The following is a 23007-nucleotide window of genomic DNA, read 5'->3' as shown; positions in this document are numbered from 1 at the left end:
TGATTAATTGCATTGATTTAATATTTGAATGGGTTTCCCCAATTATTGGAGAATTTTAATTAGTAATGTGAAAACCAAATCCATTGATAATAAATCGCTTGAATTTTAAGGCTCTTATATTTGTAAAATTATTGTTATTTTTATAGTTTGTAAAAAATTTCTATTTAAAGACACGTAAAAAAGAAATGGGAGGATACATTTAATATACACTAATCGCTATTTTGCAGGGCCGGACTTAGGCCACTGCAACCTATGCGACCGCAGTGGGCCCCACACTTTCATAGGACCCGCGCTAATTCTAGGTGTATAAATTATTAATTTAAACCATTTTATAGCTTATAACAGATTTCCTGCGGCCTCCTGTCGATTTACCAGGAGCTCCTGGAAATCTCCTAAAATTGCAAAATATACGAAAAAGTCCTGTAAATCTCCGGAAATTAATAAAAATCTATTGAAAACTCATACAAATCTCCTTAAATATTTGAAAAAAATTGCCATTTTGGGGTGTCATTCAATATGGCAAAAGCCAATCCTACGCGCGATAAGTAAAAACGGCATTATGCATTAACCGTAATTGTGTAATCTGATGAAAGAAGCTTCTCGCGCCTTAAAGTAATGATGAATTACTTGAAGTCAACAATGCTCGTAGATAGATTGAAACATTTGGTAATTCTTGCTATTGAGCGTGATCTATGTAGGAAACAGAATTATCATGAGGTACTGTATGACTTCGCTACACGGAAGGCTCGTAAAGTCATTCAGTACGTAGTAAACAATAAATAAAATGTAAAGATGAATTTATTTTCTAATACAAACTCTTAATTTTCACTTATTATCCGTATCCCTACCCAAACTTGGCCCCGCGAAATCCGTTTTAAGTTAAGTCCGGCCCTGCTATTTTGTGACGGGTGAATACAGAATAGATTACTTGTTCTCTTGCCATGACTTATTGGTCACAATGATTAAGTCCGGCCCTGCTATTTAGTGATGGGTTAATACTATTTGTTTCCCCCCCCCCTCTTTTTTTTTTTTTGCCTCTTAAATTACGTAGGGTAACTCTAGTCCGCCCGACTTGCAAAAATAAAAGTGTAATCTTTCCTTTACCTTTACGTGATGTCTAAATCACAGTCCAAACTCTTGAGCCATGAAGAGAATTATATATATATATATATATAGATTACAAATGTACAGTGTCAGGCGGAGTAACTCATGATGTTTCAAATATAGTCTTGATTTTGTATAAACGCAGTTTTCATGCTATAGTGTCCTCAGTATGCTCCTTGACGATCTCTTTTGTCAGCGTCTGAGGACGAGGTGTCTGGGAGAAGGCTTCTGTTCTGGCTTGTTCACCGAACACAATCCTGACCGAGTTCAATATCAACTGAAGATTCCTGGTCTTTATATAGCTTCGAAGTTGCGCTCACTTGATAGGTAGACGTGGTTGTGGCCCAAATAAAAAGTACGGTAAAGACAGAGTGGTAGTGTGGATTCATTTAATCCATCATTAAATGGAATAATATACATTCACTATGTGCACTAATACAGCTGTCAGTTATTTGCATAAAAATTTATCTTGATCTAATTTCTACTTGGCTTTACCAAGGCTCGAAAGGTCATGGAGGTGATTTGCGATCAGATTTCGGCAATTGATATTGATTTTGTGTACACTCATAGTGCTCATGGTGTATCGATTGCTTTCATGACTCTTTTTCTCTTTTTAAACAGGATTTATAAAGGGAAACATTCTGTGCGGCCCCTAGGGATCAGTCGTACTAACTTATTACGTTTCAAAGAAGCTCATAGGCGGCCCCTGCGGATCAGTCGTACTAGCCTATTGTTTCAAAGAAGCTCATAGGCGGCCCCTGCGGATCAGTCGTACTTACTTACTACGTTTCAAAGAAGCTCAATGGCGGCCCCTGCGGATCAGGTTTATTATCTTATTACCTTATATTACTGTTTATAAACTTTTGGAGGCGCGGTGGGTGAGCGGTAAAGCGCTTGGTTTCCGAACCAGGAGACCCGGGTTCGAATCCTGGTGAAGACTGGGATATAATTTCGGGATCTTTGGGCGCCTCTGAGTCCACCCAGCTCCAATTGGTACCTGACGGTAGTTGGGGAAAAGTAAAGGCGGTTGGTCGTTGTGCTGGCCACATGACACTCTCGTTAACCGTGGGCCACAGAAACAGATTACCCTTACATCATCTGCCCCATAGATCGCAAGGTCTGAAAGGGGAACTCTTTACTTTTTTATTTTACTTTTCTTAAACTTCTACCGGTGGCGCCTCCCTAAATGAGGTAAAAAAAAATCGCTCGAGCACCCCAGATTGGGACCTGAAGAAGCGCCTTAGGCTCAAACAGTTAGGCCCAAAAAGGTTTCAAGAAAATGTTTCATTATATTTTCATCAAACATTGATAAGTTATGTAAAAAAGAAAAATCTCTTGTATAAAGTAGGTATTGTTTTTGTTTTTTTTAACAATATAAAATAAATGTATGCAACAATATATACACTTTGTTTTGACTCCAAATTTTCGAAACAGTGTCTCGTAGATAATTCTTGAATATTTTATATATCAGAAAAAGGTCTTCCTCGAGATAGTATTAGAGATGGAGCAGTTTCCCCTGCCATCCAGGATTGGGGATTGGGGGGGGGGTGCGTTAAGTAAGAAATTTTGTAACGAATGTTTTTACTTTTCTTACTCCAAAGTCGTGAACAATGATTTACAACAGTCAGGAGAATTTCAAATCTTTCTGACTCAAAGTGTAAGTCGGGAAGAATCACGTTAGGGGAGACGCGTTTTGAAATGTCCCAAAAATTTTGAGTTGATATTGATACCGAAGGGGGCCCAGTTGACGAGTGTTTAAGCGCTTGGCTTCCGCACCTGGGCCCTGGGTTCGAATCTCGGTGAAGACTGGTATATTAAATTTTGGGATTTTTAGGGCGCCCCTGAGTCCACCCAACTCTAATGGGTTCCTGACTTTAGTTGGGGAAAGTAAAGGTGGTTGGTCTTTGTGCTGGGCCACATGACACCCTGCTTGTTAACTGTTGGACAAAGAAACAGATGACCCTAACATCATCTGCCCTATCGATCGCAAGGTCTGAATGGAACTATTGATACAGACTCCTCGCTCTAAAATGGTCTACATTTAAAACAATCTTACTTAGAGTACCGCTGTTGACGTCCGTAGACTTGTAGCACCAAACTGCTGGTAGACATCTAAACCACTGTAGGCGTATTATATTTTAACTTGTAAAACTTGAAATCACTCGAATAACTTCCTTGTGAACATTAAATATAACTTTTTTTTACAATATAGACACATTGTGTTCACGTTTTTAAAACGGTAGAATCAAGTGTCCTAAGGTCTTACATTTGTAGTACAACATGACCTCAATATGCTACACATGAAATACTCTAATAATAGAATATGTATCCTCTGTTTGGGTCCCCTCAACTTAGAAAACATTAAGAAACTGGAACAGATACAAAATAGAGCAGTGAGATTCATAATAAATGAATATTTACATTTGACTAGAGTAACACCTTTAGTAAAATCACTAAATTTAGAAAGCCTTCACGAGAGAAGACTCGAAAGTAAAGTAGCAATTATACATAAAACACCGAACCATAATCTTCAAATACAAAATCAAAATTTAATAAAATACTCTGAAAGACACAAAGATAAAGGCACATTCCTCGTCTCATATGCTAGGACAAATTTGTACAAATACTCCTTCTTCCCTAGTGCTATTAGAGCATGGAATGGGTTGCCTGAGCTAGCCAGGAAAATCAGTGACTTGGCAGAATTTAGGTCATTAGTTAAAATGCATGACTAGATGCATGACTTTAGGGCGTAATCATCATCTTCTTTTTTTTTTTTTTAATAAAGTCTGTATTTTATAAGACTTTCAATCTACGACTTACAACTTATTTATTTAAAAAAAATACATTAATAGCGCTGATTGAGGAGCTTTGATTCGTAGATCAACAGTGAAGTTCAATTTAGTGTCCTTGATATTATTCGCAGTTTCTCTTTTCAGCTTGCGAACTCTTGATCGGGCCAACAAAACAAAAAAGGTCAACACCGTCCTCGAAAACGGCTCTAACCTATTTCTAAAAATTTGACATATGATGTTTATCTTTGCGCACCGTCCTTTAAGCCTAGATCTATAGACCTATCAATTGAATTTCACTAATTCTTTGAATAGATTTATATTTTTCTAGGGGTAGGGAATTTGTGTGGGATAAAAAATATTCTCGTTTTTGTTTAACTTTATTATTCTTTAGTTATTAAAAGTAAAATAATGTAATAACTTAAGGGAGACGACTCAACGTGACAAGGATGTTTATTCACAGGACATCACAAATACATGATAACAACATCTGTCTTTAGCGCAGTCTCTTCACTTCGGCTCTAGACTTGGGCGGAAGTCGTTCTTCTCTTCCCTAATGTCAACATCCTTCCTAGTCTGGTGTCTAGAAGTGCGCACCTTCTGCACTGGCCTGGATGGCGGTGCGCATGGCAGGGTTATAACAATAATCTAATCGCTTTTACAAAACAGACACCAGCTTCATAAAGGAAGAATGGAAGCTAATGGTAAACATCTCTAATAAAGAGTTACATAGACACATAATACAAAACAAAAGAACATCTCCAATAAAGAATTACATAGACACATAATACAAGACAAAAGAACATCTCCAATAAAGAATTACATAGACACACAATACAAGACAAAAGAACATCTCCAATAAAGAATTACATAGACACATAATACAAGACAAAAGAACATCCCCAATAAAGAGTTACATAGACACATAATACAAGACAAAAGAACATCTCCAATAAAGAATTACATAGACACATAATACAAAACAAAAGAACATCTCCAATAAAGAATTGCATAGACATATAATACAAGACAAAAGAACATCTCCATTAAAGAATTACATAGACACATAATACAAAACAAAAAAAAACATCTCCAATAAAGAATTACATAGACACATAATACAAGACAAAAGAACATCTCCAATAAAGAATTATATAGACACATAATACAAGACAAAAGAACATCTCCAATAAAGAATTATATAGACACACAATACAAGACAAAAGAACATCTCCAATAAAGAATTACAAGCTACGGTTATTGCGTCCATCGAGTAGCCAGGTTTTAGCACAAGCTCATGTAAATTAAAGATCTAAATTTTGCTAAATGACTGCCGTCCCGAATAAATAATTACCGCAATTGTATTTTGGAAGAAAAAAGTACTTATATGAATTAGTTCAAGCGTATGGAACAAGAAATGTGCATTTATCCTAACATCGACTTTATCGGGTTAATAGTTTAGAAAACTCGGGCGTCCTATTTTAGAAGCCAAACTTGAAGGCGGAAAGCTTGTTGTCAGCCTAATAAAAAAAAAAAGCCCACCTTAGCGAGCTGGTGGTTTATCAGCCTTCGAAACTACAAGAGACTGAATATGTTGCCTTCATCAATGTTCTTTTATGATGCCTACACCTGTAGGTGGGTGGGTGGGTGTTCTGGGTGTTAATGTTTATGATGAATAAATAATGGAATGCCCTACATATACCCATATTATCGCGATTTGTAATTGTATCATTATTAAAGTATAATTAATATTCAGAATTATACATCTCTTTTTTAAGTTTAATCCGATCTCTTCAAAATACTTTGTTCTGCGATCTTTTTTTTTAGTACTGTGCTACTTCATTAACAACATAAAGCCCCAAAAAGAGGCAAAGAAAAGAGGCCTAAGGCCCAAGGATTCCTATGATGATAAAGCTAAAACTGAATAGCGCAAATTCTGAGGTTTCCTTTTTAAAAAAAAAACACTATTATTCAAAACAAAGAGGATGGGGGGATCAGCAACTTAGTATTAATGACAATAAAATTAAAAAAAAAACACTTCAGAAACACAGTGTGACTGTTCAAACCACTTTCATTTTGCTTAACAGAAATGTATAGCAAAGTAGCCTAGTAGATTGGTCACATGACTTCATCCCATAATCTATTAAATATTACAAGTTTTAACCCAGAAACACAGTATTTAACTAAGTCGTATTATCAAAACTAATACCATAGGTTTTAACCCAGAAACACAGTATTTAACTAAGTCGTATTATCAAAACCAATACCATAGGTTTTAATCCAGAAACACAGTATTTAACTTATTCGTATTATCAAAACTAATAATATTACTTTTAACCCAAAAACATGGTATTTAACTGTAGCAGTATCAAAACCAATACCATATGTTCAAACTTGAAATTCAGTATTTAACTTTAGTTAAACGAGTGATAAACTATTTCTCTCTTCTTGAATTGAAGAGCTATTAATTGTGAGGCTTCATTTAATTAAAAGAGAAACAGAAGCCTGGCGTCTGTTCCGCGGAGACCAATTGTGGAAGAAGCCAAACAGCTCTGGAAGGATATTATTTATCCATGTTTGGCTCACCCAGCCGCCTAACCTGGACAAGGTAATGAAGTTGAACTAGACTGTAATTTTATTATAAACAATGACATTTGCCATTGACCTTATAAGGAAATATTAAAGCTAAGATTGAAATATGACTGAGTGATGGAGCATGGTTTGGTTTCTGAAGTCGCTGGTTCGAATCTTATTGAACACTAGGATTTTAAAGTTGATGGTTTTTAGGGCTCTCTGAATTCACTAATTTCTGATGGGCACCAGAAAATAGTTGGGGGGATTTCATACGGTCGGTGGTTGTTGATGCCAAGTGTTGATATTAACATAGTTGTAAATTACTATATCAACAGTCGTTCGCAAAGAATGATGCCGTAGAGCAGCGGTTCTCAACCTTTTAAGCTCGGCGACCCCTTTTTACAACCCCCCCCCCCCCAACTCTGCCGCGACCCCCCCACACACACACATACAGCAATAGAAGAATAGACAATAGCAATCCATATTTTCGATGGTCTTAGGCGACCCCTGGCAAATCGTCAATCGACCCCCAAGGGGGTCGCGATCCACAGGTTGAGAACCCCTGCCGTAGAGTGTTCATTTGTTTACTGAATATCTATGCTCAGTTTACAACCTTGTTATGACGTCATCATATTGGGGGCTATTTTTCTCTTATTCAATTAGTAATGACGTAACGCATGAAACTGGAAATTTAAATTCAAGAGAGTATTTTTGGACGGGGCTAGAGACACACCTTATTAGAATGACTTGAATAGGGCCGGATTCGGAGTTGATAAAAGTCCTAAGTTATTTGAGATATGAGACCCCTTTAACATTAACAGTAGACATTGTTCCGTTTACTTTCACTTTGTTCTACTTTCACTACGCTATGTCTACTTTGGTCTACTGCTCTACGCTCTCTTCGTACCGTCTACTTTGTTTTCGTATGCGAACAATCTCTTTGTACAGTCTACTTTCACTTAGTCATGTCTACTTTCACATAGTTACGTCAACTTTCACTTACCTATCTCTACCTTCACTTATCTATATCTACTTTCACTTATCTTTATCTACTTTCACGTATACATGTCTACTTTCACCATGCCTAAAGGCAGCACGGAAAACCAACTCCTAGATACCCCCTCCCCCCACTGGTCCACAAATGAGATTGGACCAAATGCGCTCTGAGCATGCTATAAGCATGAAAGTAGCGCTATATAAAAGCTATAATAATAATAATAATAGTCACATCTACTTTCACCTAATTAAAATCTGCTTTCACTTAGGTATGTCTACTGTTTATACAGTTACGTCTACTCTCACCACATTCCTAACTACTTTCACTTTGTTCCTAACTACTTTCGCTTTGTTCCTAACTACTTTCGCTTTGTTCCAACTACTTTCACACATTAGCTTACCATTTTAAAAACGCTGTTTATAATTACTGTAATTTTCCGGCAGACAGAAACGAACCGGACAACGTAATTTGCAGGAAATTATCATTCGTACTACCGTAGTATCCGTTCTGGTATTAACTCTTTCTCTCCTAACTCACAATACCAACGTTGATTCCACCAGAATGTGGTAAATAATTACGGAGAGAAAGAGTTAAGCTTCCTGTATGAATAGATTTTTATATTTGTAATTTTGATTGATAAATAATAACATTCTTTTCTACGAATTACAATAATTAGATCCTCAAAACGTATACAGATTGAACACACACCATATATCAACCAACAATCCAAATTCAATAACTGTTTCTGTTATACGGAAAGTAATAACGGTGTGGTGATTGTGTTTGTGTGTTGTATTGTAGATGGCACTTGATAGAATCTTGGGTGTAAAAGTTCACGATTTCTAGGTTTATTTGTTGTTATTTCATTGGTCCATTGGTTGGAGTAGAGTTGCGTCCCTTGAGAGATTGTTATTGTTGTCAGAGACCTGAGTTTTGGCGTCTAATCATCTATATATCTATATATAGGCCTATAATTCTCTTCTTCCCTCAACAATATAAACGAGAAGAAGTAAAGGAATGTCTTATTTCTGCGGATAGTCCACGAGAAAACAAGACGGGGGGGGGGGGCACGTCACAAAATAGCAGGTCCAGAATGTTGTAACCAAGAAATATCAATTTTTGTTTTTATTTCTACCTCACGTTAAAAAAAAAGGGGGGGGGGGGGAGTAATCTACTCTGTAGTAACTATCGAGGCCACACAGAGTACGCTCAAGAGTTTGGACACCATGGAAAGATCGCTCTTTTATTTTTGCAAGTCGTACGGAGGGAGTTATTCTAGGTAATTTAAGAGGCGAAAAAAATTCGGCCCTGCTTTCAATTCTACTCGATTTTATTCTGTTATTTACATTCCTGATAGTTATAAATGTTTGAAAACTGAGGGGCGCTCTCTTACACCTATGACGTCGTCCCCCCCCTTCCGAATGACCAGGTCAAGGGTGATTAATATTGATCTGTTTCGTCTCCACCAATTGCCTCTTACTACGGGCGTGTCTAAGCAAGTGCTAACTGTAGCTGACCACTGTTGACCGCAACAAAAGCCTGGGCTAATCAAGCTCCTGACACGTCTCGGCAGTCTGTCTAGTGCAAGTTGTAGAATCAAAGCCAGTATTCCAGATGTAACCCTGGGATTGTGTGGTTAGTCCGATTTTATGATTTCAGACATTAAGTCTGATGGCACAATGGCAAAGTGTCGATAATGAAGAACCAATAAAATACTCTTTAAAAAATGTGAAGCCTTCAAAAAACACAATTTAGAATCGTTACAAACGTGAAAATACAAACAAAAGTATCACAGTGACGATTGGACCCCACGATGATATCTGACTATTGTGTTATTGTGGGTCGTTGACTTGTAGCACCAAACTGCTGGTAGACAACTATATCATTGAATGCGTATTATATTTTAACTTGGACAACTTGAGTCACTTCTTTTTTAACAACACTAAATATAACTTTCATTACAGTATTAACAAATTTAACGTGATGTGAAATGATATAAATTATTAATAATAATATAAAAGTATTTTGAATAAAAATCTAACTCACTACAAAAAACAACAACAACAAAAAACACGTCTTTTCACGCAAGCATTCTGCATTTCTCTGGCCTACCCAAGACAACTTACGACAGAGCCGCTTATCTTGCATCATTCACACTCCATAGCCACCAACCAATCGCTAACTTCTTCTCACCGTCACCATAGAAACGCACACACTCCTTAACACACTGTTAAAAAAAAATGTAAGACTGTACAGAGATATATCAAGATCCTCAAGTCTCGCCAAGACTTGTCTGCATGGACGAGCTTATTCCTCCAGTACGTAAACATACGGCTAAATATGAAGGGTTTCGTCCGCTGAGATAATTAAACATGTTATTTCTGCCACAACCCATTCTCGGATCAAGTCTAAAAAATTATTGTTTTTTGTACCTAACAAAACACGAGCCGAAATTAAAAAATTAACGAATTAGTCGATTCATCATCATCTGGCCCTTGACTTTTCGGGTTCTGTGACAGTTTGCGTAACCAATTCACATTTTTCCAGGTCAGCAGCTGTTCTTAGCAGGATATCAGGAGAGAGGACAAATTTGTACAAATGTTCCTTTTTCCCTAGTGCTATTAGAGCATGGAATGGGTTGCCTGAGCCAGACAGGAAAACCAATGACTTCACAGAATTTAAGTCATTGGTTAACATGCATGACTCGCATTATGTTTTCATCTTCTTTTTTGAAGTAACGTCTGTATTATATAAGATAAGATAAGAGGCAGGTCCATTCTTTTACACTAGTCAGTTAATTATTGATAATTAATTATTTTGTTTTATATGAAATAAGGGAAATATTTTCTACACTATTGAGATATATAGTTGTAAATGCTATCCCTTAAATAAGCTTTTTCTTTAAAGATTTTCTAAAAAAAGTATTTTACTAGCTACGACTCAGCATTGCGCACCGCTATAATAATTCGCACAAGGCCAGCGCCATTCTGAGCGAACAAGAAACGCAATGTTTTGATTAGAATTTTCACCTAAGGGAGAGAACTTTAATACAACAAAGAAAACAAAACAAACAGCTTTTTGAAAGGAAGAGAATATTCTCATTGCAAGTGTTAAAGAAAAAAATAGATCATTTTAAACGCTTTACATGCAGTTCAAAGTAGGAAATTATTTGCAACTGTAATCTCGTAATTTGGTCATGGATTGTAGATTCACAATCTAGATCTATTTGTTTATTTAAGCCAGTCTACCAGAGTAGATCTAGAGTGTCTAGACTGTCTTGACCTATATACTTTAAAGAGCTCTTGTTTATGTTATAAAACGATACCTGACACACATTAATCGACGAAAGTAGGAGGCCTAGACTACCTATCCTTGTCCTAAGGCATCGTACTGAATTCTTCTTCTTAAGGATACAGGAGTGTCTTAACACTTGACCTGGAAAGGGGAAGTAAACCTTGAGGGATTGTGGGCACGACATGGCCCGAAGTGTGCCGATGTGCCACAAATCCAAACCCAGACGTGGCTTCAAAAGAGAAGATAATTACACCCTACGCGTTGCGTGTATCAGACTAGTTATGAAAGTTAATCAAATCAGTGACTTAAACTCTGCTAAATCGTTGGTTTTCTCTATTGGAGCACTTGTACGGATTTGTCCTAGCATATGGAATAAGAAATGTGCCTCTAATTGATTTCATTAGATTGTATTCGCATCTACATTTTTTTAAAACCAATTAAGCAAGTTTGTTAGATTACTTAATCACCAGAAGCTTAATCTCCGTCACTTAATCATCAAACAATTCGTTCGCAGGTTAAAGTTACAAGAATTTTTTTAAAAGTATGAAATCGATTTCTTTAAGCTTCATAGAAACATGACAAAATGTCCGTCACGTATAATGACAACGTCTTCGATTCTGAGGATTAAGAATGAGTGCGATGTTTCCCATGACTACGCAAACCCAGTTGTAACCTACATATTTTGTCACGTCTAATACAGACAAAGCCGTTGTCCGCGGGACAAATATAAGTTTTCTTAACCTCTTCTGCGCCTGTCTTTGGCAAGGGTTTCTCTGTTGTTCCCAGGCCTTCATGAGAGCTCTCCAACTGTCTCTTTCAGAGTCCATCTGTTGCCAGCTACATTCTTCTGTGCCATTGAGAGCAAAATGGCGCTTGAGTTGATCTTTATAGCGCTTATAGTACATTCTACAGTACGTAAGGACAATATTCTTTATGCTGTCTTGTAGGATATTACAAATATGTTTAAAGTACATTAGCTTTATGCAAGCCTCGTTTTCATAACTCATTTCATAGCCTATGATTAAAATAAATCTAGAGTTATATGTCAGCAGCTCAAGAAAGAACAAGAATTTATGCATAGAGAGTACCCCTGTCACGTTTTTATTTAAGCCCTCGCCCCCCCCCCCCAAAAGAAAATATAATGTAATTGTTAGCATTCATTATGTGCAGGAACACCATAGAATTAGAAATATTTATAAAGTACAAATTACTATGAAACCTCAAAGCTATACATATATTGAAGTTTCATTAATAATTCTAATTTGTTTCCTAACCGGCCAAGCTAATTAACAATGAAATTGAGGATGGGACCAATGCATCTGCTGAAGCCGGGTAGTATACTAGTAAATCTAGTATTTATATATATTTCAAACTTAAGAAAACTTAAAAACAAAACTTTTGTGATTTTCTTCTATTGTTTATATTTATAAGTTCGGACTGAAAGATGATAAAATCGAGATCTGTGTTAAAAAGGATAAATCTTCAATTGTTAATAGCCTCCATGATGGCTACACCTTTGTCTGTGCTCAAATTAACTATGTACATCCTGGTTTACGCCTTCCATCAAGTCACACCTACCACGCTTATCATGAAGAGGCAGCCGCCTTTGAAGTACGTCCGAGAGGGTGACGTCAACTTGGGGGCCATCCTTCCCGGACTCGGCTTCGACCACGCCGGACTTTGTGGTCAGTCCAGCTTCATGAACAGCTCATTCCACTTTTCCGAGGCGGTCATCTTCGCGGTGGACGAGATCAACCGGAACCAGTCCCTACTGCCCAACGTCCAACTGGGCCTGGTCGTCCTGGACGACTGCATGAAGGAGAGCACCGCGGCCATCCAGGCCATACGCTTCGTCAAAACTGTCATCCAAGACGGAACCTTCCTCACCAACCAGGACGATGTCCTGGAGTCGTACGACGTGGCCGGCGTAGTCGGGTGCTTTCGTAGCTCCAACAGCATGCACGCAGCGTCCATTTTGGGCCCCGCCGAGGTGCCCCTGGTCAGTTTCAGCTCGACAAGTGAAGCTCTCAGCGACAAAGAAGCATTCCCGTACTTCCTGCGAGTTGTCCCAGCAGACAACTATCTGGTAAGTCACGTGACCATGTCAAATACTTTCCTTTAAAATGTACCTGATAAGTGACGTAACTACGTCAAGTACTTGGCTTAAAAATATAGCTGGTAAGTCACGTGACCGTGTCAAATAGTTGACTTAATAATTATAAGGCTTGTCTTCGAGTCCGAAGATTAATGAGGAATGCAGTTTGGAGGCAGTATGTTGACTTCAACATGAATCTGGTAAATTACGTAACTATGTCAAATACTCTCCTTTAAAATTTACCTGGTAATTTACATAACTATGTCATATCTTTGACTTTAACATTTACCTGATAAGTACGTAGCTATACCAAATACTTACCTTAAAATGTTATCTGAAAAGTTACGTAACTATGTCAGATACTAAACTTTAACATTTAATTAAGTTTGTGTACGTTTAAGAATCATCGCTTCAAGTTCGGAATAAAATCTCCTCCAAAGCTCATCTCTATTACAGATTTCTGAAACGGTTACTAGACTTGTTCTTTAAAACCGCAGTGTTGTAGCATTAGGAGGCTTCTGAAACAAGATATTTAACCACTTCATGTGGACATGTAGCCACTTCAATGCAGAGATGCAACCAGTTCATGTGGATGGGTAGCAACTTCATGGGGGATATGTAAACCTATTTTATTTTTATAGTTTGGAAATGTGACCACTCGATTGAAATATTCAACTATTACACTCCACTGGGATATCTAGTCGGTTCTTTGGGATATGTGGACAATCCGTAGGGATAGTATTATTCCATCCTCTTTAATGGACCTCATTTACCAATACATTTAGTCACGTGATAATATTGATAAAACAACGGAGAAAAAATATGTCACGTTATAGCCATTGTGAATTAAAAATTAGATCGTAATTTATATAGAAGAGATAGGAGAATCACGTGGCTAAATGTTGTTTGTTTACGATTGATGAATGAGGTCTATTGGGTATTCAGAAGGAGGAGCAAGCACGGAGCTAAGTTAGTCACTCTTTAAACTTTTTCCGTCTCTTGTCTTTCCTCTACTCTCTCATTCTCCACTTTTGTGTACAAAGCTTCTATCACTTCAGTGTTTCTGGTAAAAGGTTTGTACACATTATCTCTCCATACCTGTTCTCGGATCAAGTTGAAACTTTGTACACTTATTTATTGGCATCAACAAGACTGGAATAAAAAATAATGATCGATTTTTCAATTGATTACTGCTAATTAATTATTTTGTTTAATACCAACAAAAGAAATTAATCCTTCAGTTTAAACATATATGGATGGCTAAATTTGTAAGGTTTTGTCCCTATAGATAATTATACGCGCCCTTTCTTCCCAAGCTGATACTTTAAATAATTATTTATTTTACCTAACAAAACGCGTATCAATTTAAACAATGAACCAATTAGTCAATTAATTAATAGTTATTAATTATTTTGTTTGAGATCGAATTAGGGAAATTACTTCTTCATTATTGAGAGATATAGTCGTAAGGACGCAGATCTTCCTCTTAAAAAAAAACTTTGCTTTTTAAAAAAAGGATTTCTTATATCTTGCTTTTTTCTCTCTTCTCTCTCTCTCTCTCTCACACACACACACACACGCACACAAACGATGTCTGTCACTGTCACACTAAAACATAGAAACTCCATTAACAAGCCATCACATCCAAGGTAGTTAACTCAGGGTGCTAAAGGTCAATCTATCACATGTAGCTCTCGACACTGTGACCACTGTCTAGTCTAAGCTACACTCTAGTGTGTAGCCACGTCGCATTGTGAAAACATGTTGTCGTTTAATCTGATAATTATTTCAGTATAAAGTAGGCGAGCTTTTAAATCAATGTACACTAGAATAATAATTCCTCCCCACCCCCTCTTTGTAGGCAGACTTATGCTTTATTTTCTTCAGTATGCAGATGGTTCCTTGGGACAAACCGCTATTGTGTTTCTGTTGTTTGCCTGTTAGGTTCATAACTGTAATGAAGAAAAAACTTTAATTATCGTCTGTATCGTTTAGGAAAAGGTCTAACGATTCCTCGAGGTCTTGTTAAGTCTGCTTTTACTACTTTTATTATTATTGATTAAATATTCATGATTTCTTAAGCATTGTTATGTAAAAATATATTGTGTGAAGCGTGGTCGAGAGGCTAAGTGCGCTTGAACTGGTTTGTCTTGGCTTGTCTTGGCTACCTAGAAGGGGGCTCGTTCGACACCCGACTCGGGCAGAGTTGCGTTTAATGAGCGCCTAAAGGCAGCACGGAAAACCAACTCCTAGATACCCCCCCCCTCCCCCACTGTCCACAAATGAGATTGGACCAAAGCGCTCTGAGCATTCTATAAGTATGAAAGTAACTATGCTGTTCTTTCCCATATATAAGCTTTGAGTATTTTTTAAAAAGTATTTCTGTTTATTTTGCTTGTTATATGACAAAGTCTATAGCTAGCAGAAAGAGAAATGGGGATAAGAGATATTTCCTTGTCTCAGACCTGTCTCAATGTCGAAGACCTTAGACACACACTTCAACGCTTGCTTTGCTGAAGACATGTTGCATCTTTACCAGAGTGAGTCGTCATGGACGCTATTAAACGCTTTCTTTTTTAAATCTACAAGACCTATTATAAAGCCTTGGTTGATATTTCAGGCTTTGTCTGATGATGGTTCGCAGGAGACAAATCTGCCCAGTTCATGATCTACCTTTTCGAAAGTCTGCCTTCTCTTCTCTGAACCTTTTCTTATCTTCTTATCTTATATATTACGGACGTTACTTCAAAAACAAAAAAGTAGATAATTACGTTCTATGCATTTCATGCGTCAATCTATTCATGCATGTTAATCAATGGCTTAAACTCTGCCTAGTCGTTGGTTTTCCTGGCTGATTCAGGCAATCTATTCCATTTTCTAATAGCACTAGGGAGCACTTGTATGAATTTGTTCTAGCGTATGGAATAAGAAATGCGCCTTTATCTTTGTGTCTTTCTGAGTATTTCATTAGGTTTTGTTTTTCTATTTGTTAATTATTGTTTAGTGATTTATGTATTATAGCTATTTTAGATATACTTACACTGTTCTGAAGTGTCTCTAAGTTTAGTGATTTTACTAATGGTGTTACTCTAATCAACTTTTAATATTCGTTTGTTATGAATCTCACTGCTCTATTTTGTATTTGTTCTAGTTTCTTTATGTTTTCCTGAGTTGAGGAGTCCCAAACAGAGGGGCGCATATTCTTATACTTGCATGAATAAAGTTTAAAAACATTTTAGTTCATGTTCTTATTTGATTAAGGGCTTGCCTTGTTATGTTTGATGCAGGCTTGCGAAGGGTGTGACCTAACCATCTCCAGCGTCTCTGAAGGAAATCTACTTCAATGGGCTGCTGCTTTGTTCGTTGCCACAGTTCCTCATTCGATATCTTGTCTGGCCAGCGGTTCATAAGTATCCTCCTCAGACAGGTATTGATGAATACCTGTATTTTTTTCATGTTGGCGATGGAGGTTCTCCAGGTCTCTGCTCCATAAAGTAGTATTGGATTAACAATAGTGTTGAGCCTGATCTTGGAGGTGGTGCTTATTTTCCTAGATCCCCAGGTGTTCTTCAGCTGCTCGAGCTTTACCAATGCGGGTCCTGACATCTGCATCTGTTCCTCCATTGTGGTCTAGGATACGCCCAGCGCCTCACCTTGGACTGTAATGGGTGTGTTGTTGGATGCCTTTATCTTGAACACCTTGCTCTTCCCTCTGTTTATGGTAAGACCCATTCTCGCTGAATTGTCAGCAGCAACGCTTATCAGGATTACATGGTGCCGAGATTTGGAAGCAGATGCCCAAGCAGATGGGCAAGACTTGGGGACTGTTGGAGAGACTCGCCCAGAACCGAGATGCCTGGGTGAAGCTGGTTGGTGGCCTATGCCCCAGAAGGGACCACAGGCAGAGATAAGATGAGATCTTATTTGGTTTGTATTAATTTCTTTCCTTTTTGTTTGCGGCCTATTGTAATCTCTCTCTTCGTAGTAAAACAATACTGAAAACTTTCACGTTATTCCATTAGAACTTGACCAAAAAAAACAACACAAAAAAGAATTGAAATAGCATTCTATCGTGCGAATATTTTGGTGTGAATCCTTTGTTTCCGAAAAATAAATAAGCGCAATATCAGCATCTTAATCTCTTTACATTTCAATGTACGAGCACCATGCAGCTTTCATGCAAGAGTGTTAACACTCATGTCTATTACGTTCTATATAAGGGAAAACGCTATTAGCTAATGAAAACATGCAGAAAAGATTCAAAGCCAAATGGCAAAGGTCAGAAAACGAAGGTCTTGTGGGATCTGCTTTGCTTAAAGTCTCTTCGTATTTGAAGTTTCCTTTATCAAGAGAACAGACTTTCCTCCTACCAAGTTATGTCGACTATTACAACTATGAGAGGTGTGTGTGCGTGCGCGCGTGTGTGTGTTTTGATTTTAAAAAAAGGGCGGGTAAATGGACATACATGCAAGCAGTGGCGTAGCTATGGTGGGGGAGGAGGAAGAGAATTTGAAAATCCGCACCGGGCCCCCACTTGAGTGTTCGAATTTTTTTATTACATTAAATTCTAAACATGACGCCACTATCGTTATGATGTCGAATGTCAAAATGCAGGGGACTCTAAAGAGGTCAAGCTCCCCCGGGGTACCAAATGATGGCAAATCCCTAGTTACACCACAACATGCAAGTATATTGAAATTAAAGTTACTAACTCTTCTCTATGTCTAACGTTTCGACAATGATTTGAAATCCTCTAAACAGGGCCGGATTTAAAGAAGTGAAAGGAGGCCCAGGCAGACTTTTTGTAACGTCAAAATTTGAGTCTCACAAGTAATATGTGCGACTAGATAGATAGGTGTCGTCAAATTTTTAAACACATTAAAATTATCTTATCTTCAGTTGAAGGGACGCCTGTAATATATTAGATAAGATAGCAAAAGCAAGCCTAAAATAATCTTGTTTAAAAACTTCCTCTTCGAAGCCAGACACACAATCCAAAATAGACCTTACTTGTAAGCATCTCTAGAGGGAGGAAATAAATCAATATTTCTTACATGTAGAAGTTTTATGAATGATAATAAATATTGTATTATCTACCTACGAACTGGTTTAGAGTATATCTAGCTCTTTAGGTCATTAAATTTTAACTTTCCAAAGCTTTTAACATCCGGATCTATTCTTCTGTTCAAAGTAAGCTTATTGGAAATATTCTTCCGCAACAGAACAAAAAAAAAATATTTCCAACCTTCTTCGTGGATTCTTATTTCTCTTTAAAGCCATTTTGTATTTAGCATTTATAGCTGAAAAGATTTGCTGATGCGTGCTAATATCGAGTTGCGTATCTACGGATTTGGAGGCCCGGGGGTCTCTTTAGGAGCCAGGGCATTTTGACATTTGACATCAAGACGTGAGATAATGTACTTAATAAATATATACGTCTAATGTGTGGAATACATGCAACAGGGTCACTAGCGTATATAACAATGTGAATAGTAAGATAACATGGCAGTTACTTAATATTTAATTTAAAACAATATTTGCACTCATTTTGCACCCTCCCCTCAAGAAGGGGCCCGAGGGAACTTTAAAATTTGGACCCCCTCCCTATCTACGCCACTCCTAATATCTGTACATTGGATAATTCTTTTTTTTAAATTTACTTAAAGTCTATTACATAGAAAGGGGCTTGGTGGTTCAGTGGTAAAGCACTTGGCTTCCATATCGATAGGTCCCAGGGTTCGAATCTCCTTGAAGGCTGGGATTAATTTCTTGCTTCGTAAGATGCCCCCGAGTCCGCGCTACTCTAATGGGTACTTTAGTTGGGGGAAGCAATCGTCGGCCATAGAAACAGATGACCTTCACATCATCTGCTCTATAGATCGCAAGGCTGGATAAGGGTACCTGACTTTTTTTTATTTTCATTGCATAGAGGTACACACGGGCTTCTTGTGAAAATGTTATAAATGCAAGTATGTTTATATTTGTGTGTATTTACATTATTTCCTCCCCATAGGTGGCCTTGATTTATTTTGAAAGTTTTAAATAAATTCCAGGTAAAATTTGGGTTATATTAATTTGCATACATAGCATAAAGTTATTTTTTGATAGCATGAATAAATATTGATGGCTTAAGGAGCCTTTGTGGTTAATAGTGAACTTGGCAGGGGGAAATAACCAAGGGATGGTTGAAGCATATAAAGTACGTATAAAATATATGAATATTATTAGGTTTTACTCTTGTATTTGTAAATTATGGTCCAGTATCTTTATCTTGGTGACCGGTCATTTCATCCCCGGTCACTTCATCCCCGGTCATTTCATCCCCTGGTCACTTCGTCCCCCGGTCACTTCATCCCCAATTAAATATTTTATATATAAATATGATTATGTAGAATACTTTTTGACACTTAATTACACGTTAGTGTTTCCTCTTCCACTTTGTTTTCTTAATGAGAAATCTTATATTATATTGTAAATCTGGGTGTGTACTTAGCTATAGCGCTTCTATTGGATGTGGGGGTTGTAATATCATATTATTATCCGGATCGAAGGCCAAGGTTTGGTGGAAGAAGTAAAAAATCATTTGAGAGATAGAAGTGCGATTAGAATAATTATGATCATGCCGCTGATAACTTATCATCAAAGGCCAAGGTGTGGTGCAAGTAGAGGAAATATTTTGAGAGATAGAAGTGCGATTACAAAAATTATGACCGTGCCGCTGATAACTTATCATCAAAGGCCAAGGTGTGGTGAAAGTACGACCATGTTTCACTTTATTTTATTTTTCAATCGTTCTTTCTTGAAAATGGGTGCGTCATTTTTAGCCTTGAAATAAGGTTTTATTTTTTTCTAATAAAGGCGAAGTTCACCCATCCTCGTGATATCATGTCGCATGTATAAGTTTTGCTTTAATTCCTTTTAAACATTAACGTGTTACAATTTTGTCATTTAAATAAAAAAAATGAATACATTAAATATTGCTCATTTCATGATTTTTAAAATTACAATTTGTTAGATAAAAATGATCAGATGATGAAAATATCAGGGGATGAAATGACCGGGGATGAAGTGACCAGGGGATGAAATGACCGGGGATGAAGTGACCTGGGGATGAAGTGACCAGGGGATGAAGTGACCGGGGATGAAATGACAGGGAATGAAGTGATCGGGGATGAAGTGACCGGGGATTAAATAACCGGGTACCCTTTATCTTATCTTATGTAATACAGACGTTACTTCAAAAAAAGAAGATGATTACGTCCTACGCGTCATGCATATGAAAACATTAAGAAACTGGAACAGAAACAAAAAAGAGCAGTGAGATTCATAACAAACGAATATTCACATTTGACTAGAGTAACACCTTTAGTTAAATCACTAAATTTAGAAAGCCTTCAGGAGCGAAGACTTAAAAGTAAAGTAGCAATTATACATAAAACACTGAACCATAATCTTCAAATACAAAAACAAAATCTAATAAAATACCCAGAAAGACACAAAGATAAAAAGGCACATTTCTCGTTCCATATGCTAGGACAAATTTGTACAAATGCTCCTTCTTCTCTAATGCTATTAGTGCATGGAATGGGTTGCCTGAACCAGCCAGGAAAATCAGTGACTTGGCAGAAATTAAGTCATTGGTTAACATGCATGACTTAATGCATGACTCGTAGGACGTAATCATCTTCTTTTTTGAAGTAACGTCTGTTTTATAAAAGATAAGACAAATAGAAATGGACATAGGAATGTTATCTAAGAAAGGAGTATTGATTCGCTCTGCGGCGAACCAAATCTAATCAATTGCATACTCCGTAGTGCATGTGATATATAATGTTCAAATAAGACTAACTTTATAAACGTATTTTTGTAATGTATCTTTGTGTATAATTTTTTGAATAAAGTAACATCCCAATCCACCTGTGACGTCGCAACCTGTGGACATTTTAGACCAATAGTTCACTGCGCCGTCCCAACTTTACTAAAACGGTCCCCTCTACCAACTTTACTAAAACGGCCCTTTCTCCCAACTTTACTAAAACGGTCCCCTCTACCAACTTTACTAAAACGGTCCCCTCTACCAACTTTACTAAAACGGCCCCCTCTACCAACTTTACTAAAACGGCCCCCTCTACCAACTTTACTAAAACGGCCCCCTCTACCAACTTTACTAAAACGGCCCCCTCTACCAACTTTACTAAAACGGTCCCCTCTACCAACTTTACTAAAACGGTCCCCTCTACCAACTTTACTAAAACGGCCCCCTCTACCAACTTTACTAAAACGGTGCCCTCTACCAACCTTAGTAAAACGGTCCCCTCTACCAACTTTACTAAAACGGCCCCCTCTACCAACTTTACTAAAACGGTCCCCTCTACCAACTTTACTAAAACGGTCCTCTCTACCAACTTTACTAAAACGGTCCCCTCTACCAACTTTACTAAAACGGCCCCCTCTACCAACTTTACTAAAACGGTCCTCTCTACCAACTTTACTAAAACGGCCCCCTCTACCAACTTTACTAAAACGGTCCTCTCTACCAACTTTACTAAAACGGCCCCCTCTACCAACTTTACTAAAACGGCCCCCTCTACCAACTTTACTAAAACGGTCCTCTCTACCAACTTTACTAAAACGGCCCCCTCTACCAACTTTACTAAAACGGCCCCCTCTACCAACTTTACTAAAACGGTCCTCTCTACCAACTTTACTAAAACGGCCCCCTCTACCAACTTTACTAAAACGGTCCTCTCTACCAACTTTACTAAAACGGCCCCCTCTACCAACTTTACTAAAACGGTCCCCTCTACCAACTTTACTAAAACGGCCCCCTCTACCAACTTTACTAAAACGGCCCCCTCTACCAACTTTACTAAAACGGCCCCCTCTACCAACTTTACTAAAACGGCCCCCTCTACCAACTTTACTAAAACGGCCCCCTCTACCAACTTTACTAAAACGGTCCCCTCTACCAACTTTACTAAAACGGTGCCCTCTACCAACCTTAGTAAAACGGTCCCCTCTACCAACTTTACTAAAACGGTGCCCTCTACCAACCTTAGTAAAACGGTCCCTCTCTACCAACTTTACTAAATTGGCCCCCTCTACCAACTTTACTAAAACGGTCCCTTCTTCCAACTTTACTAAAACGGCCCTTTCTCCCAACTTTACTAAAACGGTCCCTCTCTACCAACTTTACTAAAACGGTCCCTTCTTCCAACTTTACTAAAACGGCCCCCTCTACCAACTTTACTAAAACGGTCCCCTCTACCAACTTTACTAAAACGGTCCCCTCTACCAACTTTACTAAAACGGTCCCTCTCTACCAACTTTACTAAAACGGCCCTTTCTCCCAACTTTACTAAAACGGTCCCTCTCTACCAACTTTACTTAAACGGTCCCTCTCTACCAACTTTACTAAAACGGCCCTTTCTCCCAACTTTACTAAAACGGCCCCCTCTACCAACTTTACTAAAACGGCCCTCTCTACCAACTTTACGAAAACGGCCCTCTCTACCAACTTTACGAAAACGGCCTTTTCTCCCAACTTTACGAAAACGGCCTTTTCTCCCAAACTTTACTTAAACGGCCCCCTCTACCAACTTTACTAAAACGGTCCCCTCTACCAACTTTACTAAAACGGCCCTTTCTCCCAACTTTACTAAAACGGCCCTCTCTACCAACTTTACTAAAACGGCCCTTTCTCCCAACTTTACTAAAACGGCCCCCTCTACCAACTTTACTAAAACGGCCCTCTCTACCAACTTTACGAAAACGGCCTTTTCTCCCAACTTTACGAAAACGGCCTTTTCTCCCAAACTTTACTAAAACGGCCCCCTCTACCAACTTTACTAAAACGGTCCCCTCTACCAACTTTACTAAAACGGCCCTTTCTCCCAACTTTACTAAAACGGCCCTCTCTACCAACTTTACTAAAACGGCCCTTTCTCCCAACTTTACTAAAACGGCCCTCTCTACCAACTTTACGAAAACGGTGCCCTCTACCAACTTTACTAAAACGGCCCTTTCTCCCAACTTTACTAAAACGGCCCTCTCTACCAACTTTACTAAAACGGCCCTTTCTCCCAACTTTACTAAAACGGCCCTCTCTACCAACTTTACTAAAACGGTCCCTCTCTACCAACTTTACTAAAACG

At 38.0% G+C, this 23007-nt stretch overlaps 1 protein-coding gene across 1 annotated transcript in view; it reads left to right on the top strand.

Annotated features, from left to right (window-relative positions):
• The first annotated feature begins 12048 nt into the window (after positions 1 to 12048).
• Positions 12049 to 23007, top strand: part of LOC106077768 (metabotropic glutamate receptor 3-like) — a 48208-nt gene continuing 37249 nt past the window's right edge. Inside the window, exon 1 of the mRNA XM_056013302.1 lies at positions 12049 to 12844. Within this exon, the coding sequence (XP_055869277.1) occupies positions 12203 to 12844 (642 nt within the window). The 5' untranslated portion in view covers positions 12049 to 12202. The remainder of the gene's footprint in view (positions 12845 to 23007) is intronic.

Source organism: Biomphalaria glabrata, chromosome 15 (genome assembly GCF_947242115.1).
Source record: "Biomphalaria glabrata chromosome 15, xgBioGlab47.1, whole genome shotgun sequence".
NCBI lineage: Eukaryota > Metazoa > Mollusca > Gastropoda > Planorbidae > Biomphalaria > Biomphalaria glabrata.
This window is presented reverse-complemented; position numbering and strand designations above follow the sequence as displayed.